Genomic DNA, 23,322 nt, shown 5'->3' with positions numbered 1-23,322 from the left:
CTTGTCCAGTGTTAATGGAAAGACCATCAGCCTGAATTTTTTATCTCCTGTAACTATACTCCAGTGACATTTGAGTGCCTCTCCAAATTTAAAATTCTCTTCACTGGCTGTGATATCAGAATTAACAGGGCATATGTGCCTACCATAAACTGTATCAGTGTAAAATGATTTAATTTAAAATAATTTTAAAATAATAAATGTAAAGTTTTAAATACTCTACAAACGCTGTAGGGTACCACTAGGTATATTGTGGACATCACTGTGTACTATTTATAAGCACAGTCAAGTCCAAAATCTATCAACCTAATAATATTGTAATCGGTTACTGGAAGTACTTTTTTAAACAGTGATAATGAGTTTCAAGATTGTGTTATAGGTTAGGGTTTATGTTGTCAGAACACAGGGATTTTAGTTATATATCAACAATGTGGATATAAATGTCATTTAAAAAATTATATAATTAATTTGACACTGTACTTGTATATTTTGGTGCACATCATGAGACTATTCAATGGAATCCAACATGCCTAAATACTTAGATGGTGTTATAGTGTATTTGTTATGTTGTAAAATAAAGATCCAAAAACATAATTACAGTTTTAATACAGATTTGTAAAATGTTAATTATATATGTAGAAAATGAAACATGCTAATCCATTTATACACTCTTATGCAATTATCTGCACAGCACATATCACTATCAAGCAGCAAGGTGTCAAGCATTCCTGACCAAATTGAGTGGGGCAGTTATGCTGAGAAGGCACACTCGTTGTGTATAAAACCAGCAGCTCTGAAAATCTGCTCCAACTGATTGCCATTAGAGTTGGGTGAGTGCACAAACTGTTCCTATAGCATTCATAGTTTCTATGACATTATTATACTGTATCACTGTTAGTTAATAATTCTGCTGAATTAGTGTTTAACTTTTTAAGTTACTTTGCTTAAGTTAGACTACTTTTTATATTTGGCTTTGTATGTTAATTTTATTGTTGTAATTTTAGATGAAATTACAGAAACTTCCATACTAACTTGCTAAAACTTGTTTTTTGCACCTTGACAGACACAGGCTACCAATAATTTTCAGTTTGCATCATTTGAGGTAAATTCTTCAAAACAAAATCAATGGAAATTGGTCAGTTGCAGGTTCTGTGACAAACTTATTAGTCATGTTTGAATCTCTCATATTTTCAGTCTCCATTAAGTGCCACGATGAGCACAGACGCGGAGATGGAGCAGTATGGCCCTGCGGCCATTTACCTCCGAAAACCAGAAAAGGAGAGGATAGCGGCCCAGGCTGCTCCATTTGATGCCAAAACTGCTGTCTTTGTGACTGACGCAAATGAGATGTATGTCAAGGGCAAACTTCTGAAAAAAGAGGGTGGCAAAGCTGAAGTTGAGACAGAGGGAGGAAAGGTAGGTGACTAGCTATAGAATATCTAACTGATACAACTTGATATGAAATGTGACAATGAAATGTCTTTCAATATCTCACTTTATTTTCTACTCAGACGGTCACTGTAAAAGAGGATGAAATCCATGCCAGGAACCCTCCAAAGTTTGATAAAATGGAGGACATGGCCATGATGACCCACCTCAATGAGCCATCTGTGCTGTTTAACCTCAAAGAGCGTTATGCATCATGGATGATCTACGTAAGTTTTTACTTTACTTGAATGTATTTGTAATGTAAATATTTAAGTATATATATATATATATAATATATATATATATATATATATATATCAATGGTAACACAATGTTCATGCTCTCTATTACAGACCTACTCTGGGTTGTTTTGCGTTGTCGTGAATCCCTACAAGTGGCTTCCTGTGTATGATGCCGTATGTGTGGGAGCATACAGAGGCAAGAAGAGGATTGAGGCACCACCCCACATCTTCTCCATCTCTGACAATGGCTATCAGTTCATGCTCACTGGTAAGACCAGTGATACTAATGTTAAAATGTGTATATACAAAGAAGTAGAATTAAACTTAAACATGGAACTCATGTAAAGCATGTTTGTATTTCAGATCGTGAGAACCAGTCAATCCTGATTACGTGAGTATAAAACAAACTGCTAAATATTTAAAAACTCTATGATAATGAAGCAGAATCTTGATAATTTGTCTCTCATACCCCAGTGGAGAATCTGGTGCAGGAAAGACTGTCAACACCAAGCGTGTCATCCAGTACTTTGCAACAATTGCAGCTATTGGAGCTAAGAAGGCTGAGCCAACACCTGGCAAGATGCAGGTAAAATTGGTTGTTTAAGATAAAACTGAGAGGACAGTTGTTTTGGATGCTCAGTTGATGTAACTACAATCTTCTCTTGCAGGGCTCCCTTGAGGACCAAATTGTTGCGGCCAACCCTCTGCTGGAGGCCTATGGTAATGCCAAGACTGTGAGGAATGACAACTCCTCTCGTTTTGTAAGTGATCACATCCAGGTTTCTGAGACTTTTTCTAATTGCTCGCTCATGAAATGTTATGCTAATACTGTTCTGGTTGTCCAGGGTAAATTCATCAGGATCCACTTTGGCTCTAGTGGCAAGCTGGCTTCAGCTGATATTGAAACATGTAAGTTTCAGCTATGGTGTAAATTGAGTTATCTGTGCAAAACATTGTGTTGAATCAATGGTAAATGTATGCTTGAGATGGTAAAAGTCTGGCAAACTGAAAATTTGCATTCAGGATGAATGAGAATGATTGCAATTTATTCTGAAGGAAGAACCTTTTATTCATTATATATTTTTGTTTTATTGTTGCAGTGCAACTACAATACAATATCTATAATTTTTTCCTCCTGGTTGTCCATGCTGTAACTTTTCTTTGTCAGTCTGTTCTGTACACATTACATCTGTTACATGTCTGTAGTCCTGGATGAGGGGTCCCTCCTCTCTTCCTGTATCCTATAGAGATTGTAAAGCCCCTTGAGGCAAAATCATGATATTGGGCTCTACAAATAACACTGACTTGACTTGATTTGTTCATTCAGTAATAGCTTTGTTTAAGTATTAATTTGGACATGGTACAGCATAATATTAGACATCTTTAGGTTTAGATACAAGAGATATGATAGTTCAGTTTAGTTTAAAGAAGACAACTTGTTATGTTGTGGTGAAGCTTTAGAATGCGTATAGTGTGGTTGCAGCCAAGGTAATATATATCAGCGGGCAGCTGGAAAGTGATACATACATCCACACAGTGACTGCCTACCATCTGCTGGTCTGTCAGCACTGCCATAACACAGAGGAATTAGAGTGACTATGATTAAGTGAAGCTGGGGTGTGTGTATGATTTGGTGAAATATAGTTACCTATTTGTGGGAGCCTATACCAGCTCACTACAACTAAAAAAGTAATGACAAGGGATGGATAGATACTTCCAATCATAGGTTTCAGAAGTAAGGCAGTAAGAAGGAAACTGCAGAAGGGCTGCTGACATACTGGCTTTAAATATTAACAGTATGTTGTAATGCCAAAATTGTACAGTCTCCAATTGAATTTGTTATTCTTAGATTTGCTGGAGAAGTCTCGTGTAACCTTCCAGTTGTCTGCTGAGAGGAGCTACCATATTTTCTATCAGCTGATGACTGGCCACAAGGCTGAGCTCTTGGGTAAGTTAATAGTAAATTTAAACCTAGAAATTAGACCTCTAGAAACAATGAAAAGACTACTTGTAAAAGTACTTTGTTTCTTGTCTTTCAGAGGCTCTTCTGATCACCACCAACCCCTATGACTACCCAATGATCAGTCAGGGTGAAATCACTGTCAAAAGCATTGATGATGTGGAGGAGTTCATTGCAACAGATGTAAAATCACGCTTCACTGTTTTTAAAAAGAATAAACAATCAAAGTAAAAGATAAAAAAACTCAAGCAATTAAATATTTCCTGTGTAATGCAGACTGCAATTGACATCTTGGGCTTTACTGCTGAGGAGAAGATAAACATCTACAAGCTGACTGGAGCTGTGATGCATCATGGCAACATGAAATTCAAGCAGAAGCAGCGCGAGGAGCAGGCTGAACCTGATGGCACTGAGGGTAATTGCTAAAATAATACATTCCAAACATGCCAGACATTTTTGTCCACTGGCCAAATGGCAAGTGAATGTTCAAATTTGACCATCCACCCAATAGATTAATGTTGTATTTTGGCCGATGAGTGAGGCAAGAACAAGAATTTGTCTGGTGTCTGGTGCTAATTTTGTGCCCTGCATGCAAGTTGTCTCATGTGCAAAATACGACACAAGTTAATGTGTACTTAATGCTCTTTCTCTCCATCAGTGGCTGATAAAATCGCCTACCTCTTGGGCCTGAACTCAGCTGATATGCTGAAAGCTCTGTGCTATCCAAGAGTCAAGGTCGGAAACGAGATGGTGACCAAAGGTCAGACCGTGCCACAGGTAATAAAAAGAAAATTTGATGTTTGAAATTAGGGACATATTTCATTTAATATTTTGATATGAAAATATTCTGAGATATTTACGCACTAAAATCCTTATTTCTAGGTCAACAATTCTGTCAGTGCTCTATGCAAGTCCATCTATGAGAAAATGTTCTTGTGGATGGTAATTCGTATCAATGAGATGTTGGACACAAAGCAGGCAAGACAGTTCTTTATTGGAGTGTTGGATATCGCTGGATTTGAGATCTTTGATGTGAGTTGTTGAAAAAATATGTGAAGTGTTTTAAAGTTCAACCTTATTTTGCCATGAAATTATAAATACCTTTTTGTAATTACAGTTCAACAGCTTGGAGCAACTCTGCATCAACTTTACCAATGAGAAACTGCAACAGTTTTTCAACCAACATATGTTTGTCCTGGAGCAAGAGGAGTACAAGAAAGAAGGTATCGAATGGGAGTTCATTGACTTCGGTATGGACTTGGCTGCCTGCATTGAGCTTATTGAGAAGGTAAAAAGTAACCACTAGACATGGTTTTCTTTATGCATGTGTAAATCTTTACTTTCTCAGTTTAGTTTTTCAACACCTAAACCAACGTAAATTACCCTTCAGCCAATGGGCATCTTCTCCATCCTCGAAGAGGAGTGCATGTTCCCCAAGGCCTCTGACACAACCTTCAAGAACAAGCTGCATGATCAGCATCTTGGCAAGACCAAGGCCTTTGAGAAGCCAAAGCCTGGAAAGGGCAAGGCTGAAGCTCACTTCTCCCTGGTTCATTATGCTGGTACAGTGGACTACAATATCACTGGCTGGCTGGACAAGAACAAGGACCCCCTGAATGACTCAGTCGTTCAGCTCTACCAGAAGTCTTCCAACAAACTTCTGTGTATGTTGTATGCAGTTCATGCTGGAGCTGAAGGTAAAAAATCCGAGCTCTGAGTATCCAGAACTCAGTATTACCCAGTATAGTGGCATACTTAAGCTTAATAATACAATTGTCCCGACCAATATCCATGGTATAAAAAACATAATGAATTTTTCATTATATTATGTTGATGACTGCTCAGCAGTAATATATTCATTTCATTTCATTTAGACGAAAAACTACAGTGTTATTTATTGAGTACTGATAATTAAATTCAATGTTTTGCAAAACAGAGGCTGCTGCCAGCAAGAAGGGTGGAAAGAAGAAGGGTGGTTCCTTCCAGACTGTGTCTGCTCTTTTCAGGGTATGTATTGTTTCATATTTTTATAACAATTAAAAACCTTATCTTAAAATACTTCAGATTAAAATACTGATTACCTGTTACCTTTTGTTGCTAATCCACAGGAGAACTTGGGCAAACTGATGACCAACTTGAGGAGCACTCACCCTCATTTTGTCCGCTGCCTGATTCCTAATGAATCAAAGACTCCAGGTAAGAAGAACATTTCCCAGTTTTGTGCACTATGTGTAAAAGTATAGTGTAAGGAAATGTTTTTATACAATCAGTTTGCAATGTGCAGGTCTTATGGAGAACTACTTGGTCATCCACCAGCTGAGGTGTAACGGTGTACTAGAGGGCATCAGAATCTGCAGAAAGGGTTTCCCCAGCAGAATCCTCTACGCTGACTTCAAGCAGAGGTTACTTTTTATATTAATTGAAGTTATTATGATGTAAAACAGCAGGCTTAGAAGTGAGGTAAATATAAGTAACAACATAATTTTCTCTTGTAGATACAAAGTATTGAATGCCAGTGTCATCCCTGAGGGACAGTTCATTGACAACAAGAAAGCTTCAGAGAAGCTGCTGGGCTCCATTGATGTGGACCACACTCAGTATAGATTTGGGCACACAAAGGTACATTCTTACGGAAGCGTATTGCATTCACTTGAAAATTTATTTTTTGGTTTGTTTTTCTGAGTAATTAATTTTTTTGTCTGTTTTTCTGAGTAATTTTTTTCTGTTTTTCTGAGTAATTTATTTCAAATTTTCTGAATATTATTATTTTTTCTTTTTTCTGTTTTTCGGAGTAATTTTTTTTTGGTCTGTTTTTCGGACTAATTTTTTTCTGAGTTTAGAGAGCATTTGAAACAATAGACGCATTCATTCCTTTATTGAGAGCTCGATACAACGGAAACAAACATGACTGACTTGTTTAGTTCAATCAAGTTTTACTTTGATCTGGGTTTAAGACACTGGGAGATAGTCCTGTCTTTAAGTCATATAGATGGTATTATCATTAGTTTGTCGACTCTACGCAGGCACCTGAGGACTTTGCGGTTGTTCCGAAGGAAAGCCCGTTCAGATCTGCTAGACATAGCAGTGTTTCTCCAGGATCAGCTGGACAGATATGGCATGCTCCATGGATACAAGATGATGCATTTGAAATGCATTCAGTCTGGCTACGTGGTGACTCAAGAGACGATCAGGAGACTGCTGAAAATAATGGATCCGCACGGTGTGCAGCTGAGGCGCCGGAATCGCCTTCGGCGGCGTATGTACCAGAATCCAGGCCCAAACTTTTTGTGGCATGTAGACTCGTATGATAAACTCAAACCGTACGGGATCTGCATCAATGGTGCAATAGATGGGTTTTCACGAATGGTGATTTGGCTACATGCTTACTCTACTAATAGTGATCCCAAGATAATCGCGCAATACTTCATTGATGAGGTGTCATCAAGGAATGGAACTGCTGCCCGAATTCGTTCGGACCTCGGAACCGAAAACTGTTACGTTGAACAAATGCAGATGTTCTTGAGGCACGATCATCTGGACAACTTTTCGCACAGATGTTATCTGTATGGATCGAGCAATCACAACCAAAGAATAGAGAACTGGTGGGGCTTTTTAAGAAGGCAACACGCACAGTTCTGGATGAACCTGTTCCAAGAATTAAAAGACTCAGACTCCTTTTCTGGTGACTTCCTGGACAAAAGTCTCATTCAGTTCACATGTCTTGAAATAATAGAGGTAAGAACTGCAATACGTTTATGTTGTTTTTTTTTCCTATAGTGCTATATTATGTCAGAACAATACTGTGACACCTGCTTAGGGGTTAAAGTATTCAGATGTTTTACTTCACCAAAAGCAGTAGTACCACCCTGTGTAGTGGGTTCGTTTTAGTGTGGTGTTACTAATATCATAGGCCTACTGATATTAGTGAAAAGAGCTCACTCCATGTAGGCTTTATTCAAAACCTTACTAATGTAAAAGGACAGTATTATCAGCAGTATATATTCAAAGTACTTAAAGTATGAAAAGTATAAAATGTTCCCTGTCAGTGTTTTGATGTTTTTAATTGCATGATAGTTTACGATTGCAGATGTTTAAGTTGGAGCTGATTTGAACTACATTACTGGCTAGTTTAATGCATTATAATATCTACTGCAGTTGGTATAGCAAATATGCGACCTGATTTTCTCACTTTCTATTTTTATTTTTATTTAGAGAGAACTGATGGAAGTTGTTCACCTCTGGAACACTCACAGAATTCGCCCATGCAGAAATGCTGTGTCTCCAGGTGGGCGCCCAGTGATGATGTACACCCTACCCCAACTTTTTGGTGCCAGAGAGTACCTGAAAGAGGTATCCCAACAAAAGATAGAAGCCTGCAGAGAGGAATGCCTTCAGAGAGGACCGTATCCCTGTGATGATACAGTGTTTGACATTTGCTGCCTTGCCATGGCAGAAAACAGTCTTCATCCACCCATCTCTCCAGAAGAAGCTATTGAGCTTTACAGGTTCTTACGTGCTTACATACAAGCTCAAATTTAATGATCACAACCTGCTCTACTGGATCAAATGACTGGATGTAAGCCTCCACATAAGGGTAGAAAATCTTATGGACCATGAATTTCACTGTATAGGGTATTGTGTTTAAACAGTAAATAACTGTGAACTCTTTACTTATGGACATCTCCCCTTTGTGCTTTGTATATCCACTTTCTATTAATTATGGAAAAATTACACATCAAAATAAGTGCTTACAGTCCAAAACAGCAAAAGCAGCAAAACAATTACATGTAACAAAATTTGGTGAATATGTATGCATCTAAAATTAGTTGGTGATTATCATGTCATCTCTCAAACATATAAACAGATCACACATCATTTTCTTATGTATTTGAATGAAATGTCATTCTACAAATTTATGTTGAAATGCAGTTGTCATTAAACTTTCAGCAAATGAAGCATATGATTATCTTTTATTAGGGCATGCATCTTTCCTTGAGTTTACACACATTTGATAACTTTAACATTTCACAATACAAGCACCCCATAACAAAAGGAACATCTTCAATTTTAAGATTGTGGGTGGAAACATATCATGTCTCACAGAGCAGGACTCCTGAACTACATGACTCAACAGTAAAGACAGTCTGTTTGAAGACGTTGTACAAAATAAGACAGCAACCTGTGATTCTATTTGTAAAAAAAACACCTCAAAGTACCTTTTAATGTAACAATCAGATTCACAAACACTGTCAGTATTAACATCTGACATGAGGTAGAGGTTCAAATGATATTATGACTTAACAGTGAAAATATAACAAAAGTATTTCTAATGTCCAAACATTCTCATCCTAGACTGATAACAAAAGTGTCTTAAATCAAAGTAAATTGTTAACTGTTTCTTGATATGATAGAAAGAAAATATCCAAAATTAAAAAAATCAATCTGTGTTTATCACACAGCCCCTGAGCTAGTCACATATTCTCTTTACATGCTCTGATAACCAAAAATGTCGAAGTAAGTCTGTGTAAGTTTTTGTTTCTTGATATAATAAAAATAAAATCTTGAAATGTAATAAAAATCATTTTGCACTAATCACACAGCACCTGAGCTAATCACATTTTCTCCTTACATGCTCTATCCCACATTCACACAGTCTAAACCTACATCGCTGGCACTTATGCAATGTCCATTGCATAAGTGTTGCTGGAAAGTATAGCCTCCATTTCAGCTCGAAGCTCAGGATAGCTGTTGTAAGTTGATGGCAGCTCCACAGTTGGGCCACAAGTATGGGCAACTGGCCGCCGCGCTAGCCCTTCCAAAGAGGTGAATGTGACTTGAATTTCTTTTACACAGAGGACATCAGACCCAGTCAGAAATCTCATCAGCTTCCGGAGACCTATTTCATCCAATCCCCTTATGTACTGATGTAAAAATCGCAAACTTTGGTTCTCTGCTGAAGTAGCTGGAGAAGCTGTTATCATCTTAATCACCTTTCGTGTTGTTGGTTTAATGTCCTCATACAGCTTCTTCATATCCTGGACACTGGGGAAAAACTTCCTGAGTATTGGTCCTGCAACCTCTGCAATATTGTCAAGTGCATATTTTGGGTGCTGGATCATTTGCTTGTGGGCTACCTGGACAAGCACGGCTCTCAAGTTATCTTGCGTTGGTACTGTTCTTACTCCCATGCGATCCATAAGATCAAGAAGCTCTTCCTCATCATCGCCGACAACAGCCTCTTGCAAAGCAGTGGACAAGAGATCACGCTCAGACTGACTAAGATACAACATCAGGGAGTCAAACAGTAAATCAGGTGAAACAGAGTGTTCACCAAATATGACTGCTGCTGTAAAGGCTTGTGCCAGCCGAAATGGAAAATACCCATGGTCCTTCAGTCCCTTGGCCAATATCCTGCCAACAGACTTCCATTCCTCCTCTTGCCATTTTGAGGAGAGTGATGGCACCCTCACATCTGCACCTTCTGCTGCACAGTCTAGGAATTCTGTCCAGAAGGCAGCGTATACATCCCTGGACACACCATCAGCATCTGCCCCCATTTCATCAATGAAGCTGTATTTCACAGAGTAGGTCATCATGGCTTCTTCCTTGAATTGGGCAATCAGTTCATCTAAGAGAGTCACTCTGTGAAGTTTCACAGTCACATGCAAAAGTTCAGTGGCAGGACTTGGTGGTCTAGCAGAAGCTGTCTCAGCATCAATAGGAGTTGAGGTGTAGGTGGGGGTGTTTATTTGTTCGTCTTCTATTGCAAGGATTGGCTCATGTATGAGTGTATCATCAAGCTCACCTAAAAACGTCCCACCTGTCAAAGGACCAAAAATGACCTCTGATGTATTACACAAAGATGTAAGATCAATAATCTGAACAGCTGCAGTAGAGACAACAGCTGACATTGTGGCAGTGCTTAGCTCATCATCTTCGACTGTGTGTATTTGATTTTCACTGTTATGTCTTTTCTGTGTCAGCTGCTCGATCTCTTCCATTGTGTGTTTCTCTTGTCCAGATTCTGTTGTGTTTTCATGTTGCACATCTGTCTGTATATCAGCTCCTTCCTCTGGGTCATCTCCACTGGTCAGGGTCTTTGTGAACAAATAAAATCTTAATAACCCCAATTTGTGTGTCTCGTAGTAGTCTCCCACACTAACATCCTCATCAACTTGTGCTTCCTGAAAGTCAACTACATCGTGACTGAACTCTTCCCACTTTCCCATTATTGATTTTTCGTTAGGGAAAAACAGTTTTTTAGTTTGTGCCAGAATCTCAGTTTTAGTGGCATTCTTGTTAATATCAAGAACTCTGGTTCCTCCACCACTGCGTTTTCTGACTTGTCTGTTGTCATGTATCCACGCTAATTCTATTTTTCTGGTTGTCTTCCAGGCTCTCTTATTACTTTTTAGACGCATATTTGTTGGTTGCACTGTATTCTCCTCCACAAAACTTTGATCGCTGTCTTTGTTGCTCATTGTGCCCATTTTTTTTTTAAGTTTTTGGAATAAGGACAGTCTTTTTGTATCATCTCCACCTCTTCTCTGTTTTTCCATACAGAAACGCCTTGTGGCAATCCTGTCACCATAGGCTGGAATGTAGGAGGCCATAGTGGCATCATCTATTTCTCCAATTATCGAGCTGTCAATCTGCAATAAAAACAAAAAGTATACATTAGACATGACACAGCTTAAACTATATTATCTCCAAGACTATTTAGTTCCGTGCTAAATTCCAGGACAACCAATTATGAATGCCTAATGCAGATGATAACACAATGGACAGTACAAAAACAGCTTTTGAAGCTGGCAATAATGTAGTGTGCCGATATAAACATCAGATATTTATTTCTTCTGCTAAGTTTATAATACATCAACAGTAACTTGAAAGGGTACCTAATCCTGTTCACCTATTGTTTTAGTTTAAAGTCATGCAGTTGTTTTCAAATGCAGTCAGATGGGATTAATTATCATTTCTACTCCATATACTTAATATCATATTATGACACAAATAATTCAACACTATAAATGTTACAATGTATTAGTTTAGCATGATATATATTGACAGTGTTGCTCTAACTGTTCTTATACCATGTACATCATCTGTATGATCATGATGTAAACATTGCATCTAAGTTATCAAATTTGATTCATTTGTTGCACATTACCATACTGGCAAAAAAGTTTAAGAATCAATCTTACTTTGATGGTGTAGAATACTTCACATACATTTGACACTGAAAATCTCAAATAACATAATTTTAAAACATATCATATCAAAATAGTTTGTATATTTATTTGTATATTTGTGTAACAGTGATGTCTCTCCATCCAGGCTGCATTGTTGGAAGGGATGCTTGACAAATGAAAATATTTGAACCTCTGGAACCACATTTGATTGTCTAAAATGTATAGGTACATGTAGAATCGTTTGAAATTCAGTAAAATATAAAAAATATAGTTGGGAAAATTATTTTAAAAATGAATATAGCCCTGCAGGAACACATTCCCTGTGACTTACATGATCCTGCTGCATTTTCTGAATACTCTCCTCAGAAACACCTCTGTTGCGAAGAAATATCCACAGACCATCACTTTGTGGGAGGGCAGGGGTTGAGGATGTAGCCATTGCTGGCACTGCAAAAATGTAGGAAAAAGGCAGAATCTATATAAATATTTGTTGCACCAACAATTAACACATTTAAAACTGCCAAGACCAATTGTGTCATGATATTGTCGAATTATATGAAAACTTAAAATTATTTTGTTTAAAATGGATGTTTCATGCACGATTCTTCCTCACTGTGTTTCAGGTATGCATGCATATATTAAATTGCCTCCATAGGAAATAGCAAAGGAGAGGGAGCCCATAAGCAAACCACAGCAACCTCAGCAACTCAAAACATCGTCATGGTGCGTCAATGATGTCAATATATAGTGACTAGTCTACTGGCCACGTTCTGTTTGTATGCATGCTTACGTGCCCCATGTTAAACAACTTCTGTGTTACTATACTCATGTTATGTCTCTATAGTGTTCGCATATACTATTAGCATATCCTAACGCGATAGGCTTACAATAGAAGGATACAGTCAATAGAAGGATACAGTGATACTCTAGTCACTAACTAGAGTATCACACCCTGTGTGTAACTAATTACATGCCTTACCTTAAATGACCCGGTACGGTAGACAGTCGAAGATGGGGCATGTATGCGCGGGCAGGAGTCACTTGCAGGTTGGAGGTTCTCGCGGGAGTTCGAAGTATCTCGATAATTCAGAAAAAAAATTACTCCGAAAAACAAGGAGGAAAAAATTACTCCGAAAAACAAGGAGGAATAAATTACTCCGAAAAACAGAAATAAAATACTCCATAAAACAGGAAGAAAAATTACTCAGAAAAACAGGAAAAGAATTAGTCAGAAAAACAGAAAAAATTATAAAAAAAACCAAACAAAAAAATAAATTACTCAGAAAAAACGGAGTTTTTTTTTTTTTCAAGTGAATGCAATACGCTTCCGTACATTCTCATTGACTATGTTACTTTTGTTGTTGGTCTGTTGTATGCATGTTTCCTTAAGTTTTTTTTTTTTAATGAAACAAAATAGGTGTTCTTCAAAGCTGGTCTGCTGGGTACTCTTGAGGAGATGAGAGATGAGAAACTGGCTACACTGGTTACCATGACTCAGGCTCTTTGCAGAGGTTATGTGATGAGGAAGGAGTTTGTTAAGATGATGGAGAGGAGGTAGGATTCTGATACGGTACACTAAGCTGAACTGTAGTGTCTATTACGATAACATCAATATACATATATATGCAGTACAATGTACATAGTAAAATGTTTGACAAAATAATACTGTCATAATATTATACTTTCTTTTTATTTTTTAAAGGGAATCTATCTATACCATCCAGTACAATGTCCGTTCATTCATGAATGTGAAGAACTGGCCGTGGCTGAAACTGTACTTCAAGATCAAGCCTCTTCTAAAGAGTGCTGAAACTGAGAAGGAGCTCCAGCAGATGAAGGAGAACTATGATAAGATGAAAACAGACCTAGCTGCTGCTTTGGCCAAGAAGAAGGAACTAGAGGAGAAGATGGTTTCCCTGATGCAGGAAAAGAATGACCTGCAACTGCAAGTGGCAGCAGTAAGTAGAGACCAAAAGAAAGTGTGATTCTGTCACATAAACACTTTACTAATGGAACACTGTTGCTTACATTTACATATATCTAGTTGGGATAATTAATCTTCTTATTGTCTATGTGTCTTAGCAAAGTTGTAGATCAAATAACAATTAACTAAAACCCTTGAATATTTAATTTTTTAACAAAGAAAATAAACTAACAAAGTTATTGTATATTCAAAATGTACTATAGGAAGTTGAGAGTCTGGGTGATGCTGAGGAAAGATGTGAAGGGCTTATTAAGAGTAAGATCCAGCTCGAGGCCAAACTCAAAGAGACAACTGAGAGACTGGAGGATGAAGAGGAAATCAATGCTGAGCTGACTGCTAAGAAAAGGAAGCTGGAGGATGAATGCTCTGAGCTGAAGAAAGACATTGATGACTTGGAGCTCACCTTGGCTAAAGTGGAGAAGGAGAAACATGCCACAGAAAACAAGGTTCAAATTATTTTACATACAACATTCTACATACATTTGTATAAGCATATAGACTATGTGGACATAACATGATGGAACTAATGCACCTTTCACATCATTTTAGGTGAAAAACCTGACAGAGGAGATGGCATCTCAAGATGAGTCTATTGCCAAGTTAACTAAGGAGAAGAAAGCCCTCCAAGAGTCCCACCAGCAAACACTTGATGATCTCCAGGCAGAGGAAGACAAAGTCAACACTCTGACCAAGGCCAAGACAAAGCTGGAACAGCAAGTGGACGATGTAATAAAAAATAGTGTGCTCTTAGTGTGAAGTAGCTTGTGTTTTAAAGTTGACCTTCCATAATACAAGTTCAAACCAATAATGTAAACATTTCATGATTTTCTTAAAAGCTTGATTAAATTATATTGATGCTGTCTATTGAACGGCTCAAATCAACTATCATTACTGTCATCTGATAGCTTGAGGGATCACTGGAGCAAGAGAAAAAGCTCCGCATGGACCTTGAGAGAGCCAAGAGGAAGCTTGAGGGAGATCTGAAACTGGCCCAGGAGTCCATAATGGATCTGGAGAATGACAAACAGCAATCTGACGAGAAAATCAAGAAGTACGTTTTTGGTTTGTTTAAGGTTATCAGTCCTCTTTTCAATATCTCACATATCAAATTTGACAGTACAAACTGTGACAATAACAGCTTTCTTGGTATCCTCATCAAGGAAAGACTTTGAGACCAGCCAGCTCCTCAGCAAGATTGAGGATGAACAGTCTCTTGGCGCTCAGCTTCAGAAGAAGATCAAGGAACTCCAGGTAACGTGTTTGATGAGAATAGTAAACCCAGTGAATCAAAAAGAACATGCTGGGAGTGTGTTACAGTTAATAAATCTTCTTGATATTACTATATTCAAATCCAGGCTCGTATTGAGGAGCTGGAAGAAGAGATTGAGGCTGAGAGAGCTGCCCGGGCTAAGGTTGAGAAGCAGAGGGCTGATCTCTCCAGGGAGCTTGAAGAGATCAGCGAGAGGCTTGAGGAAGCTGGAGGAGCAACAGCTGCTCAGATTGAGATGAACAAGAAACGTGAGGCTGAGTTCCAGAAGCTGCGTCGTGATCTTGAAGAGTCAACCCTGCAGCATGAGGCTACTGCAGCAGCTCTCCGCAAGAAACAGGCTGACAGTGTTGCAGAGCTGGGAGAGCAGATCGACAACCTCCAGCGTGTTAAGCAGAAGCTGGAGAAAGAGAAGAGCGAGTACAAGATGGAGATTGATGACCTTACCAGCAATATGGAGGCTGTTGCCAAAGCTAAGGTGAGGGATTTCCCTCTTTACTATCTCAAGAATACAAAAGCATAGGTTATGGAAGAAATAATATGTATAAGAGAATAGCGAACATCTCTGTGTTTAAATCATCACCAATCATTGAATTCAGTAACAATGGCTTTAATAAACTGCTAGACAGAGAAGTTTGCATCGTTGAATTTCACGTTTTTTAATACATAATGTTTTGTCGTTTATAGGGTAACTTGGAAAAAATGTGCAGAACACTTGAAGACCAGTTCAGTGAACTCAAAGCCAAAAATGATGAAAATGTCCGCCAGTTGAATGACATCAACACACAGAAGGCAAGACTGCAGACGGAGAATGGTGAGTTAACTATATTAGAGATGTAATAGAGGTGTTTTATACATAAACACGTTAAATGGCAACATGTATGTTTTATTGTGTCCTGTATTGTAGAAATACTTAATTAACTATAATTAAAATTATAATTAATGACACATGAACATTTTGTCACACAGGTGAGTTTTCCCGCCAGATTGAAGAGAAAGAAGCTCTCGTTTCCCAGTTGACCAGGGGCAAGCAGGCCTTCACTCAGCAGATTGAGGAGTTGAAGAGGCAAATTGAGGAGGAAGTGAAGGTAAGAAAAGTTGGTCTCCTATGTTCAGACTGTTAAAGGGTATGAATCGGTTTCTCCATTTAGTAGCATGTTCTATTACCAACAAACAAAATACATGTATATATATATGCACCAGCAAACATTTTTATACACACATTATCCATTATCCTTGTAATACTGAGAATGTCAAACTAGTTAAATCACGGTATTGCTTTAGAATTAAAAGTAACTAGACAAGGTTTGGAATTTATCGCAAGACTAATATTAAAGGGTCAGTTGATCGCTGTTATTAAGAGTAAGAGTGAATGAGCAGAGATGAGAATATTGTCAAAGAGAAATTAAATTCTTGAGAGGACATCTAAATTCATAAAAGAACATAAAAAGTAAAAAATGATGCACTCAGAGACAATGCTCCCAAAACATGGCTCTTTGGAGTTTTATCTTCACCTATCCACATAACATCTGGATGTAATATACATTAGGTCAATGTACCTCTGACATGGACTGTGTGCTTAACAGGCCAAGAATGCCCTAGCCCATTCTGTTCAGTCGGCCCGCCATGACTGTGATCTGCTCAGAGAGCAGTTTGAGGAGGAGCAGGAGGCCAAGGCTGAGCTGCAGCGAGGAATGTCCAAGGCCAACAGTGAGGTGGCTCAATGGAGGTCCAAATATGAGACTGATGCTATCCAGCGCACAGAGGAGCTGGAGGAGGCAAAGTACGTAAAAGCTTTCAACTATTTCTTTCATAAATAGATTTTTAATTTGGTATTTTCACATATTTTTGCTGAATTTAATTTAAAAATACTCGACAGGAAAAAGCTTGCCCAACGCCTGCAGGATGCTGAGGAATCCATTGAGGCTGTGAACTCAAAGTGCGCGTCTTTGGAGAAGACCAAACAGAGGCTGCAGGGTGAGGTGGAGGACCTCATGATTGATGTGGAGAGAGCTAATGGTCTGGCTGCCAACCTTGACAAGAAGCAGAGGAACTTTGATAAGGTAAAAATAAATCAAGACCACATTGATTTGATGGAAACAAAAATCTATTTTAGTAAGTAATCAGTGTTACTCATCTATATAATTCTAGGTCCTGGCAGAATGGAAACAGAAGTATGAAGAGGGCCAGGCAGAGCTGGAAGGAGCCCAGAAGGAGGCTCGCTCTCTCAGCACTGAACTGTTTAAGATGAAGAATTCTTATGAGGAGGCTCTGGATCATCTGGAGACCTTGAAGAGAGAGAACAAGAACCTGCAACGTATGTCAATCTTACTGGATTTGAAAATGTAACTTGTCTTGCGTAGGTCCTTCTCTGACCTTCACAAGAGTAGTTTATGAACCTGTATGGTGTTTAAAACTCTCTTGTATGAATTGTACCTTTTGAATTTGACTTAGCCCTTGGTCTGATTACTTTTATTACAGTAAGAGAAAGAACAAGAACATGCAACATATGTCAGTCTTACTATATTTACTATTGCAGCAATTGTAAGTGTCAGTGTTTGATCTCTAGTGGTGTAGTAGTGTTTGGGGTGGTAAAAGCCTTGGCACATACCATTTCCTAGATATATGCTGCATAGTCTAAGTTACTGTATTTGGCTTTGATTGCTCTATAGAGGAGATCTCAGACCTGACTGAACAGATTGGTGAGACTGGAAAGAGTATCCATGAGCTGGAGAAGGCCAAAAAGACTGTGGAGACTGAGAAGTCTGAAATTCAGTCAGCACTGGAGGAAGCTGAGGTAAACTCTTGATTTCAGTATCGGACCATTTATATGATGAAATACATTAATTTTGATTTTGTTTCAGCAAGAAGTAACTTTTGCTCTGTTTGTGATTTTTTAAGGGTACACTGGAGCATGAGGAGTCCAAGATTCTCCGTGTTCAGCTGGAGCTCAACCAGATCAAAGGTGAGGTTGACAGGAAGCTGGCAGAGAAGGATGAGGAGATGGAGCAGATCAAGAGGAACAGCCAGAGGGTGATTGACTCCATGCAGAGCACTCTTGATTCTGAGGTGAGGAGCAGGAATGATGCCCTGAGAGTCAAGAAGAAGATGGAAGGAGACCTGAATGAGATGGAGATTCAGCTGAGCCATGCCAACAGGCAGGCTGCTGAGGCCCAGAAACAACTGAGGAATGTCCAGGGACAGCTAAAGGTGAGGTTTATATGATCCTTAAGTTAAAAAGTATTGAAGTAAAAAATAGTATTTCATTGGGGTTTTTTTTTCTTTGTCAGGATGCCCAACTGCACCTTGATGATGCTGTCAGAGGACAGGAAGACATGAAGGAGCAGGTTGCCATGGTGGAGCGCAGAAATGGCCTGATGGTGGCTGAGATTGAGGAGCTGAGAGCTGCTCTGGAGCAGACAGAGAGAGGACGCAAAGTGGCTGAGCAGGAGTTGGTTGATGCCAGTGAGCGCGTCGGACTGCTTCACTCTCAGAACACCAGTCTTATGAACACCAAGAAGAAGCTGGAGTCTGACCTTGTCCAGGTTCAGGGTGAAGTGGAGGATTCAGTTCAGGAAGCAAGAAATGCTGAGGAGAAAGCCAAAAAGGCTATAACTGATGTGAGTCCTCTTTTTAATGTAAAAAAAACTACTTCACCAAATTCTTCCTGACACTTGACCAATAATGTCAAGACTTCAATTCAATTCAATTCAATTTTATTTGTATAGGGCCAATTTATATCAGAAGTTATCTCAGGACACTTTTCAAATAGAGCAGGTCTAGACCGAACTCTTTAAAGCATTAATTACAGAGACCCAACAGTACTACCATGAGCAAGCACTTGGCGACAAGGGCAAGGAAAAACTGCCTGTTAAAAGGCAGAAACCTAGGACAGATCCTCCAGCTCCAGGTGGGTGGTCGTCTGTCTCGACCAGTTGGGGTGAGAGAGAGAGAGAGAGAGAGAGAGAGAGAGAGAGAGAGAGACAGACAGACAGGTGCACAGCAACAACAGTATTGGCAATGGCAATCTAGCAGGACCATGGCAGGAGGCTCCACCAGGATCGACAAGAACCTGCGAGACGAGAAAGCACAAGAACTCCGGGGAAGAAGTGAAGTTAGTAACATGCATTAATGGGACATGAATGAGTGCAGAAAGAGAGAGGAAGGGAGGAGCTCAGTGCACCATGGGAAATCCCCCGATAGTCTAGGCCTATAGCAGCATAACTAAGGGATGATTCAGGACTCACCTGATCCAGCCCTAACTATAAGCTTTATTAGACTTAAAATTCTAATTCCAAACTGCCCATCATTTCAGGCTGCCATGATGGCTGAGGAGCTGAAGAAGGAGCAGGACACCAGTGCTCACCTGGAGAGGATGAAGAAGAACCTGGAAGTCACAGTCAAGGACCTGCAGCATCGTCTGGATGAGGCTGAGAACCTCGCTATGAAGGGTGGCAAGAAGCAGCTCCAGAAACTGGAGTCCAGGGAATGAACTGCATATACTATAAATGGCTTTTTTTTCGGAATGTACATCTGACTTACACTGAGTCAGTTCAATTCTAATTTATCTCTTTGCTTTATATATATATATATATATATATATATATATGAACTGAAATTCTTTTATAAACTTTGATTATTTATCACATTTCAGGTGCGTGAGCTGGAAGCTGAAGTTGAAGGTGAGCAGAGACGTGGCGCTGACGCTGTTAAAGGAGTCCGCAAATATGAGCGGAGAGTGAAGGAGCTGACCTACCAGGTGACTAATTTCACTAAAAAACACATTATTTGAATTCTCTTTTCTCTTTGACTTACAATCCTTTGTCTGCACAGACTGAGGAGGACAAGAAGAATGTGACCAGACTTCAGGATCTGGTTGACAAGCTGCAGCTCAAAGTCAAATCTTACAAGAGACAGGCTGAGGAAGCTGTAAGTCAACATTTATATGACTAATCATTTCATTTAGAATAAATAATACAGTCATTAACTGTCCTAAGACTAAGGCTATATAACCCCGATACCTTCACAGGAAGAGCAGGCCAACAGCCACATGTCCAGGCTGAGAAAGGTTCAGCATGAGCTGGAGGAAGCTCAGGAGCGCGCTGACATCGCTGAGTCCCAGGTCAACAAAATGAGAGCCAAGAGCCGTGATGCTGGAAAGGTAATCATTTCCATACTAAAATTTTAGATAGATTTGCTGTCATGGTTACCATATATGGTGCAGATATTGACATACAGTTCAATCAAGCTTGTGGAATGACTTCTAGAAGCACATACATACAACCACATGTAGAATAAAACAGCTTATAAACACCCATTAAAAGTTAAATATAACATATAACTTAATTATACGTAATAAACCTTTAAATCATTTTTTTTTCTCGTTTTTCTTCCAGAGTGAGTCTGCTGAATAAGAGGCCGCATCAAAATGAACCCGTTTACACAGAGTTCATACAATATGAACCAAATGTAACTTTACACTGTAACATTTCAATAAAAATCATACATTCAATACCATTTACTCTGTATTTTCTTTGTTGAGTGAGTTCTGTGAAATCCATACTGCATTTTTTAGAAGGCAGTAATATTGTATTTTTGAGAAAGAAAATTGTTTTTAACTTGGTGCCCTTTAAGTTGTATGTCACTTCCACCTTTCAATACTTTTAAAAACCTTTTAAAGTCAACTCTGACAGAACAGTGTAATTGTTTTTAACTAGGTGCCGTTTAAGTTGTATGTCTGTATTAGCTTAAGGTAAGTGTAATGTCTTGTTTGTGTTCTAGTACGTATAGTGTATGTACAGAGATTTGTGGTGTAATATGTAAGATACATACTATAAAAGACAGGACAAAGGTTAACCTTTGTCCTGTCTTTTATGTATATTTTTTTTAAAACTTTTTGTCGCCAGTCTTGGCCAGGACTCCCTGGGAGAAGAGTTACTGTAACTCAATGGGACATTTCCTGGTTAAATAAAGGTTAAATAAAAAAATTAAAAAGCATATTTGCTTTTAAAGAAGAAGAATCACTTCATTAATCCTACTCCTACTTAACTGAACATCATCCCAAAAGTTTAACTATACAGTCACACAAATAATACCTTGTATACATGTGCATAGAGCAGAGCCAGTCCTGACCTCCCTGGGGTTCTCTAAAGGGTATTGTTGCTGATTCCACCCCCTTAGTACCCCCTTAATAGGGCCCCGCCAGTCTATTTGGATATGCACAGGAACAACACCAGGAGTTTTAAAGGCTCACAATCTGTCTGCTGTATTTCTTTTTATCTCTCTGTTTTTACTAACTATAAAAATGTGGGTAAAAAAGCCCAGAGAAAAGAGGATGAATCTTGTTGCCTCGTGTTCCTTCACAAACTCACTCAACAACTCAACCCTCCATGTCTGACAGAGTCCTGCTGTTAGCTCTACCAGCGAAACTGGTGAAAATGTGAAAAAGAGCAGCAACTCAGCAGGTACCTGAAAGCAACTGTGATAATGACGATGATGGTGGTGGCATATGTTGTGTTTGACGTGTTTAAACGTGTTGGACTGTTTAGACATTTCATTCAGGCTACAGTGGATTTATGTCACTTTTGCTGGTTTGGATTTAAACTGACAGCTGCTGGATGATAACATCACTGGTAAGTTGTTTCATATTCATTATTTGTGAGGCTGGTCATAAATGCTGACTATAGGGCTATGTGAGCATCAAGCATCAATGCCCTCCACTCAGTCACCTTGAGAGAAACAACACCTACATCAGAATGATGTTCAGCTCAGCGTTTAATACAATGTCCCCCATGCCTGATTGGTAAACTCAGAACTCTGGACCTGAGTACCACACTCTGCAAGTGGATATTGGACTTCGTCACAAACAGAACCCAGACAGTTTGGATTGGTGGTCACACTTCCTCCACTGTAGTACTCAACACTGGAGCACCTCAGGGCTGTGTGGTCAGCCCCCTCCTGTTCACGCTGTACACCCATGAGACTTTATATCGGGAGGAAATCAACAATCTTGAAAAGGGGTGCACAGAAAACAACCGTCTGCTCAACATCAGTAAAACATTGTTACTGGAACTCAATTTGTCATCCATGTATTTTTCTAAATATTACAACTGATAATTGCCGCAAATGTAAGCAATAGGGGTGGGTCTGCATGATTTCTAATGAGCTCCATTGTTTTTAGAGCATTGATTGACAGGAAGCTGGGTTAACACCCGCCTGGAAACCTGGGCAAAGTAATAATCATTTATATGAAAAGGCAGTTCATACATATTTTATCCACCATAAAAAACAGAATTTCCTTTGTATTCTTTGAACCTGACTTTTGAACTCAAGTAGGCAACTCTACCCTAATGTCACAGCCAACGGAATAACTAAAATCTTGTGTCGATCAGTTCGCAAGTTAATAATAGCAAACCTGTAAGCATGATGAAAGCAACCATGAAGGCTTTATCCAATGCAGTAAACACCCAAAACAATTTTCTCAATCAATGGTCGCATTCAAATTTGCGTAAGCAACAAGCATAACTTAAAATAAACTTCTGAGAGAACGGAACCTGATTCTAGTTTTACATTTTCCATCTCACTCCCTCTTGCCCTGCATTCCCACCATTCCCCACCCACCTGCCCAACTATTCCCAGAACCAGAACCACCCATCAGTCCCACGTTACCCCTGTTTTTGTGTCCCTCCATTGGCTTCCTGTAAAATTCTGAATCAGCAGCAAGATCTTGCTGATTACATATAAGGCATGAACCTGCTTTACTAACTTCCTTCCTTCCTTACTTACGCATTAGCCTTGCAGCATATCAGCCCGTTCCCATTCAGTCTCCATCAGATCATCTTAAGTGCTTTCCAGCTCTCATCTCTGCCTGCCAGATTCTTGCCAGCATGAACCGCTGACTGCTTTTTGGACTTCTGCCCCTTTGGCTGATCCCTAAAGTTTGCCTTACCCTCCTTTGCTGTGACCCCCCCCGTCAAATAATAATGAATCAGATTCCTGACATCAAAATGCTAAGTGAAGTTTAGAGTATCAGTAGCAGTCATTCACCCTGTCTTCTGTCCTCCTCTGATGTCTGATGTGATTCACTGCCTGCAAGTAGTATTAGAGAGTGGAGGGAATAGTTTGTCTCAGCCAGCAGCTCAGTTTGAAACAAGAATTGGAGAAATTTTAAATATGTGTTATGCTGCAAAATAGATTAGGGAACAAGAAGCTATTACAGTTTATTATTTTAGTTCATTTTATCTTACACTGAC

At 39.1% G+C, this 23,322-nt stretch overlaps 3 protein-coding genes across 4 annotated transcripts in view; 2 read left to right on the top strand and 1 right to left on the bottom strand.

Annotated features, from left to right (window-relative positions):
• Positions 1-782: 782 nt before the first annotated feature.
• LOC127354388 (myosin heavy chain, fast skeletal muscle-like) overlaps positions 783-23,322 on the top strand; it is a 142,038-nt gene continuing 119,498 nt past the window's right edge. Inside the window, exons 1-40 of one of the 2 annotated variants that reach the window (XM_051384267.1) lie at positions 783-827; positions 1,061-1,099; positions 1,192-1,413; positions 1,509-1,652; positions 1,779-1,935; positions 2,031-2,058; positions 2,142-2,253; positions 2,336-2,428; positions 2,513-2,576; positions 3,517-3,615; positions 3,707-3,810; positions 3,904-4,042; positions 4,286-4,404; positions 4,510-4,659; positions 4,745-4,915; positions 5,018-5,324; positions 5,564-5,634; positions 5,736-5,823; positions 5,912-6,029; positions 6,123-6,246; positions 13,237-13,373; positions 13,522-13,777; positions 14,007-14,249; positions 14,353-14,529; positions 14,709-14,854; positions 14,964-15,054; positions 15,159-15,548; positions 15,758-15,884; positions 16,040-16,158; positions 16,657-16,853; positions 16,950-17,133; positions 17,222-17,387; positions 17,743-17,867; positions 17,972-18,280; positions 18,361-18,690; positions 19,386-19,557; positions 19,726-19,829; positions 19,904-19,999; positions 20,100-20,231; positions 20,467-20,587. In XM_051384267.1, the coding sequence (XP_051240227.1) occupies positions 1,210-1,413; positions 1,509-1,652; positions 1,779-1,935; positions 2,031-2,058; positions 2,142-2,253; positions 2,336-2,428; positions 2,513-2,576; positions 3,517-3,615; positions 3,707-3,810; positions 3,904-4,042; positions 4,286-4,404; positions 4,510-4,659; positions 4,745-4,915; positions 5,018-5,324; positions 5,564-5,634; positions 5,736-5,823; positions 5,912-6,029; positions 6,123-6,246; positions 13,237-13,373; positions 13,522-13,777; positions 14,007-14,249; positions 14,353-14,529; positions 14,709-14,854; positions 14,964-15,054; positions 15,159-15,548; positions 15,758-15,884; positions 16,040-16,158; positions 16,657-16,853; positions 16,950-17,133; positions 17,222-17,387; positions 17,743-17,867; positions 17,972-18,280; positions 18,361-18,690; positions 19,386-19,557; positions 19,726-19,829; positions 19,904-19,999; positions 20,100-20,231; positions 20,467-20,484 (5,811 nt within the window). In that variant the 5' untranslated portion in view covers positions 783-827; positions 1,061-1,099; positions 1,192-1,209 and the 3' untranslated portion in view covers positions 20,485-20,587. Of the gene's footprint in view, positions 828-1,060; positions 1,100-1,191; positions 1,414-1,508; positions 1,653-1,778; positions 1,936-2,030; positions 2,059-2,141; positions 2,254-2,335; positions 2,429-2,512; positions 2,577-3,516; positions 3,616-3,706; positions 3,811-3,903; positions 4,043-4,285; positions 4,405-4,509; positions 4,660-4,744; positions 4,916-5,017; positions 5,325-5,563; positions 5,635-5,735; positions 5,824-5,911; positions 6,030-6,122; positions 6,247-13,236; positions 13,374-13,521; positions 13,778-14,006; positions 14,250-14,352; positions 14,530-14,708; positions 14,855-14,963; positions 15,055-15,158; positions 15,549-15,757; positions 15,885-16,039; positions 16,159-16,656; positions 16,854-16,949; positions 17,134-17,221; positions 17,388-17,742; positions 17,868-17,971; positions 18,281-18,360; positions 18,691-19,385; positions 19,558-19,725; positions 19,830-19,903; positions 20,000-20,099; positions 20,232-20,466; positions 20,588-23,322 lie in introns of those variants that run through there. The other variant, XM_051384266.1, reaches the window with a different exon arrangement.
• Positions 6,262-8,582, top strand: LOC127354402 (uncharacterized). Its single transcript, XM_051384285.1, has 2 exons — positions 6,262-7,362; positions 7,840-8,582. Exons 1-2 carry the CDS (start codon positions 6,532-6,534, stop codon positions 8,164-8,166), a joined length of 1,158 nt encoding a protein of 385 aa, XP_051240245.1. The 5' UTR covers positions 6,262-6,531; the 3' UTR covers positions 8,167-8,582.
• On the bottom strand, positions 8,579-13,131 carry LOC127354395 (uncharacterized). Its single transcript, XM_051384278.1, has 3 exons — positions 12,799-13,131; positions 12,151-12,266; positions 8,579-11,279 (listed from the first exon to the last, which is right to left on the bottom strand). The coding sequence occupies exons 2-3, from the start codon at positions 12,256-12,258 to the stop codon at positions 9,303-9,305; spliced, it is 2,085 nt and encodes a 694-aa protein (XP_051240238.1). The 5' UTR covers positions 12,259-12,266; positions 12,799-13,131; the 3' UTR covers positions 8,579-9,302.

Source organism: Dicentrarchus labrax, unplaced genomic scaffold, assembly GCF_905237075.1.
Source record: "Dicentrarchus labrax unplaced genomic scaffold, dlabrax2021, whole genome shotgun sequence".
Classification (NCBI taxonomy): Eukaryota; Metazoa; Chordata; class Actinopteri; family Moronidae; genus Dicentrarchus; species Dicentrarchus labrax.
This window is presented reverse-complemented; position numbering and strand designations above follow the sequence as displayed.

Excerpts from the sequence above, each read along its gene's own strand:
- LOC127354402 (XM_051384285.1), top strand. The coding sequence starts at position 6,532 with ATGACTGACTTGTTTAGTTCAATCAAGTTTTACTTTGATCTGGGTTTA. Across the intron at positions 7,363-7,839 it reads CATGTCTTGAAATAATAGAG|AGAGAACTGATGGAAGTTGT; the intron begins GTAAGAACTGCA and ends ATTTTTATTTAG.
- LOC127354395 (XM_051384278.1), bottom strand. The coding sequence starts at position 12,258 with ATGGCTACATCCTCAACCCCTGCCCTCCCACAAAGTGATGGTCTGTGG. Across the intron at positions 11,280-12,150 it reads AGAAAATGCAGCAGGATCAT|ATTGACAGCTCGATAATTGG; the intron begins GTAAGTCACAGG and ends TTTTTATTGCAG.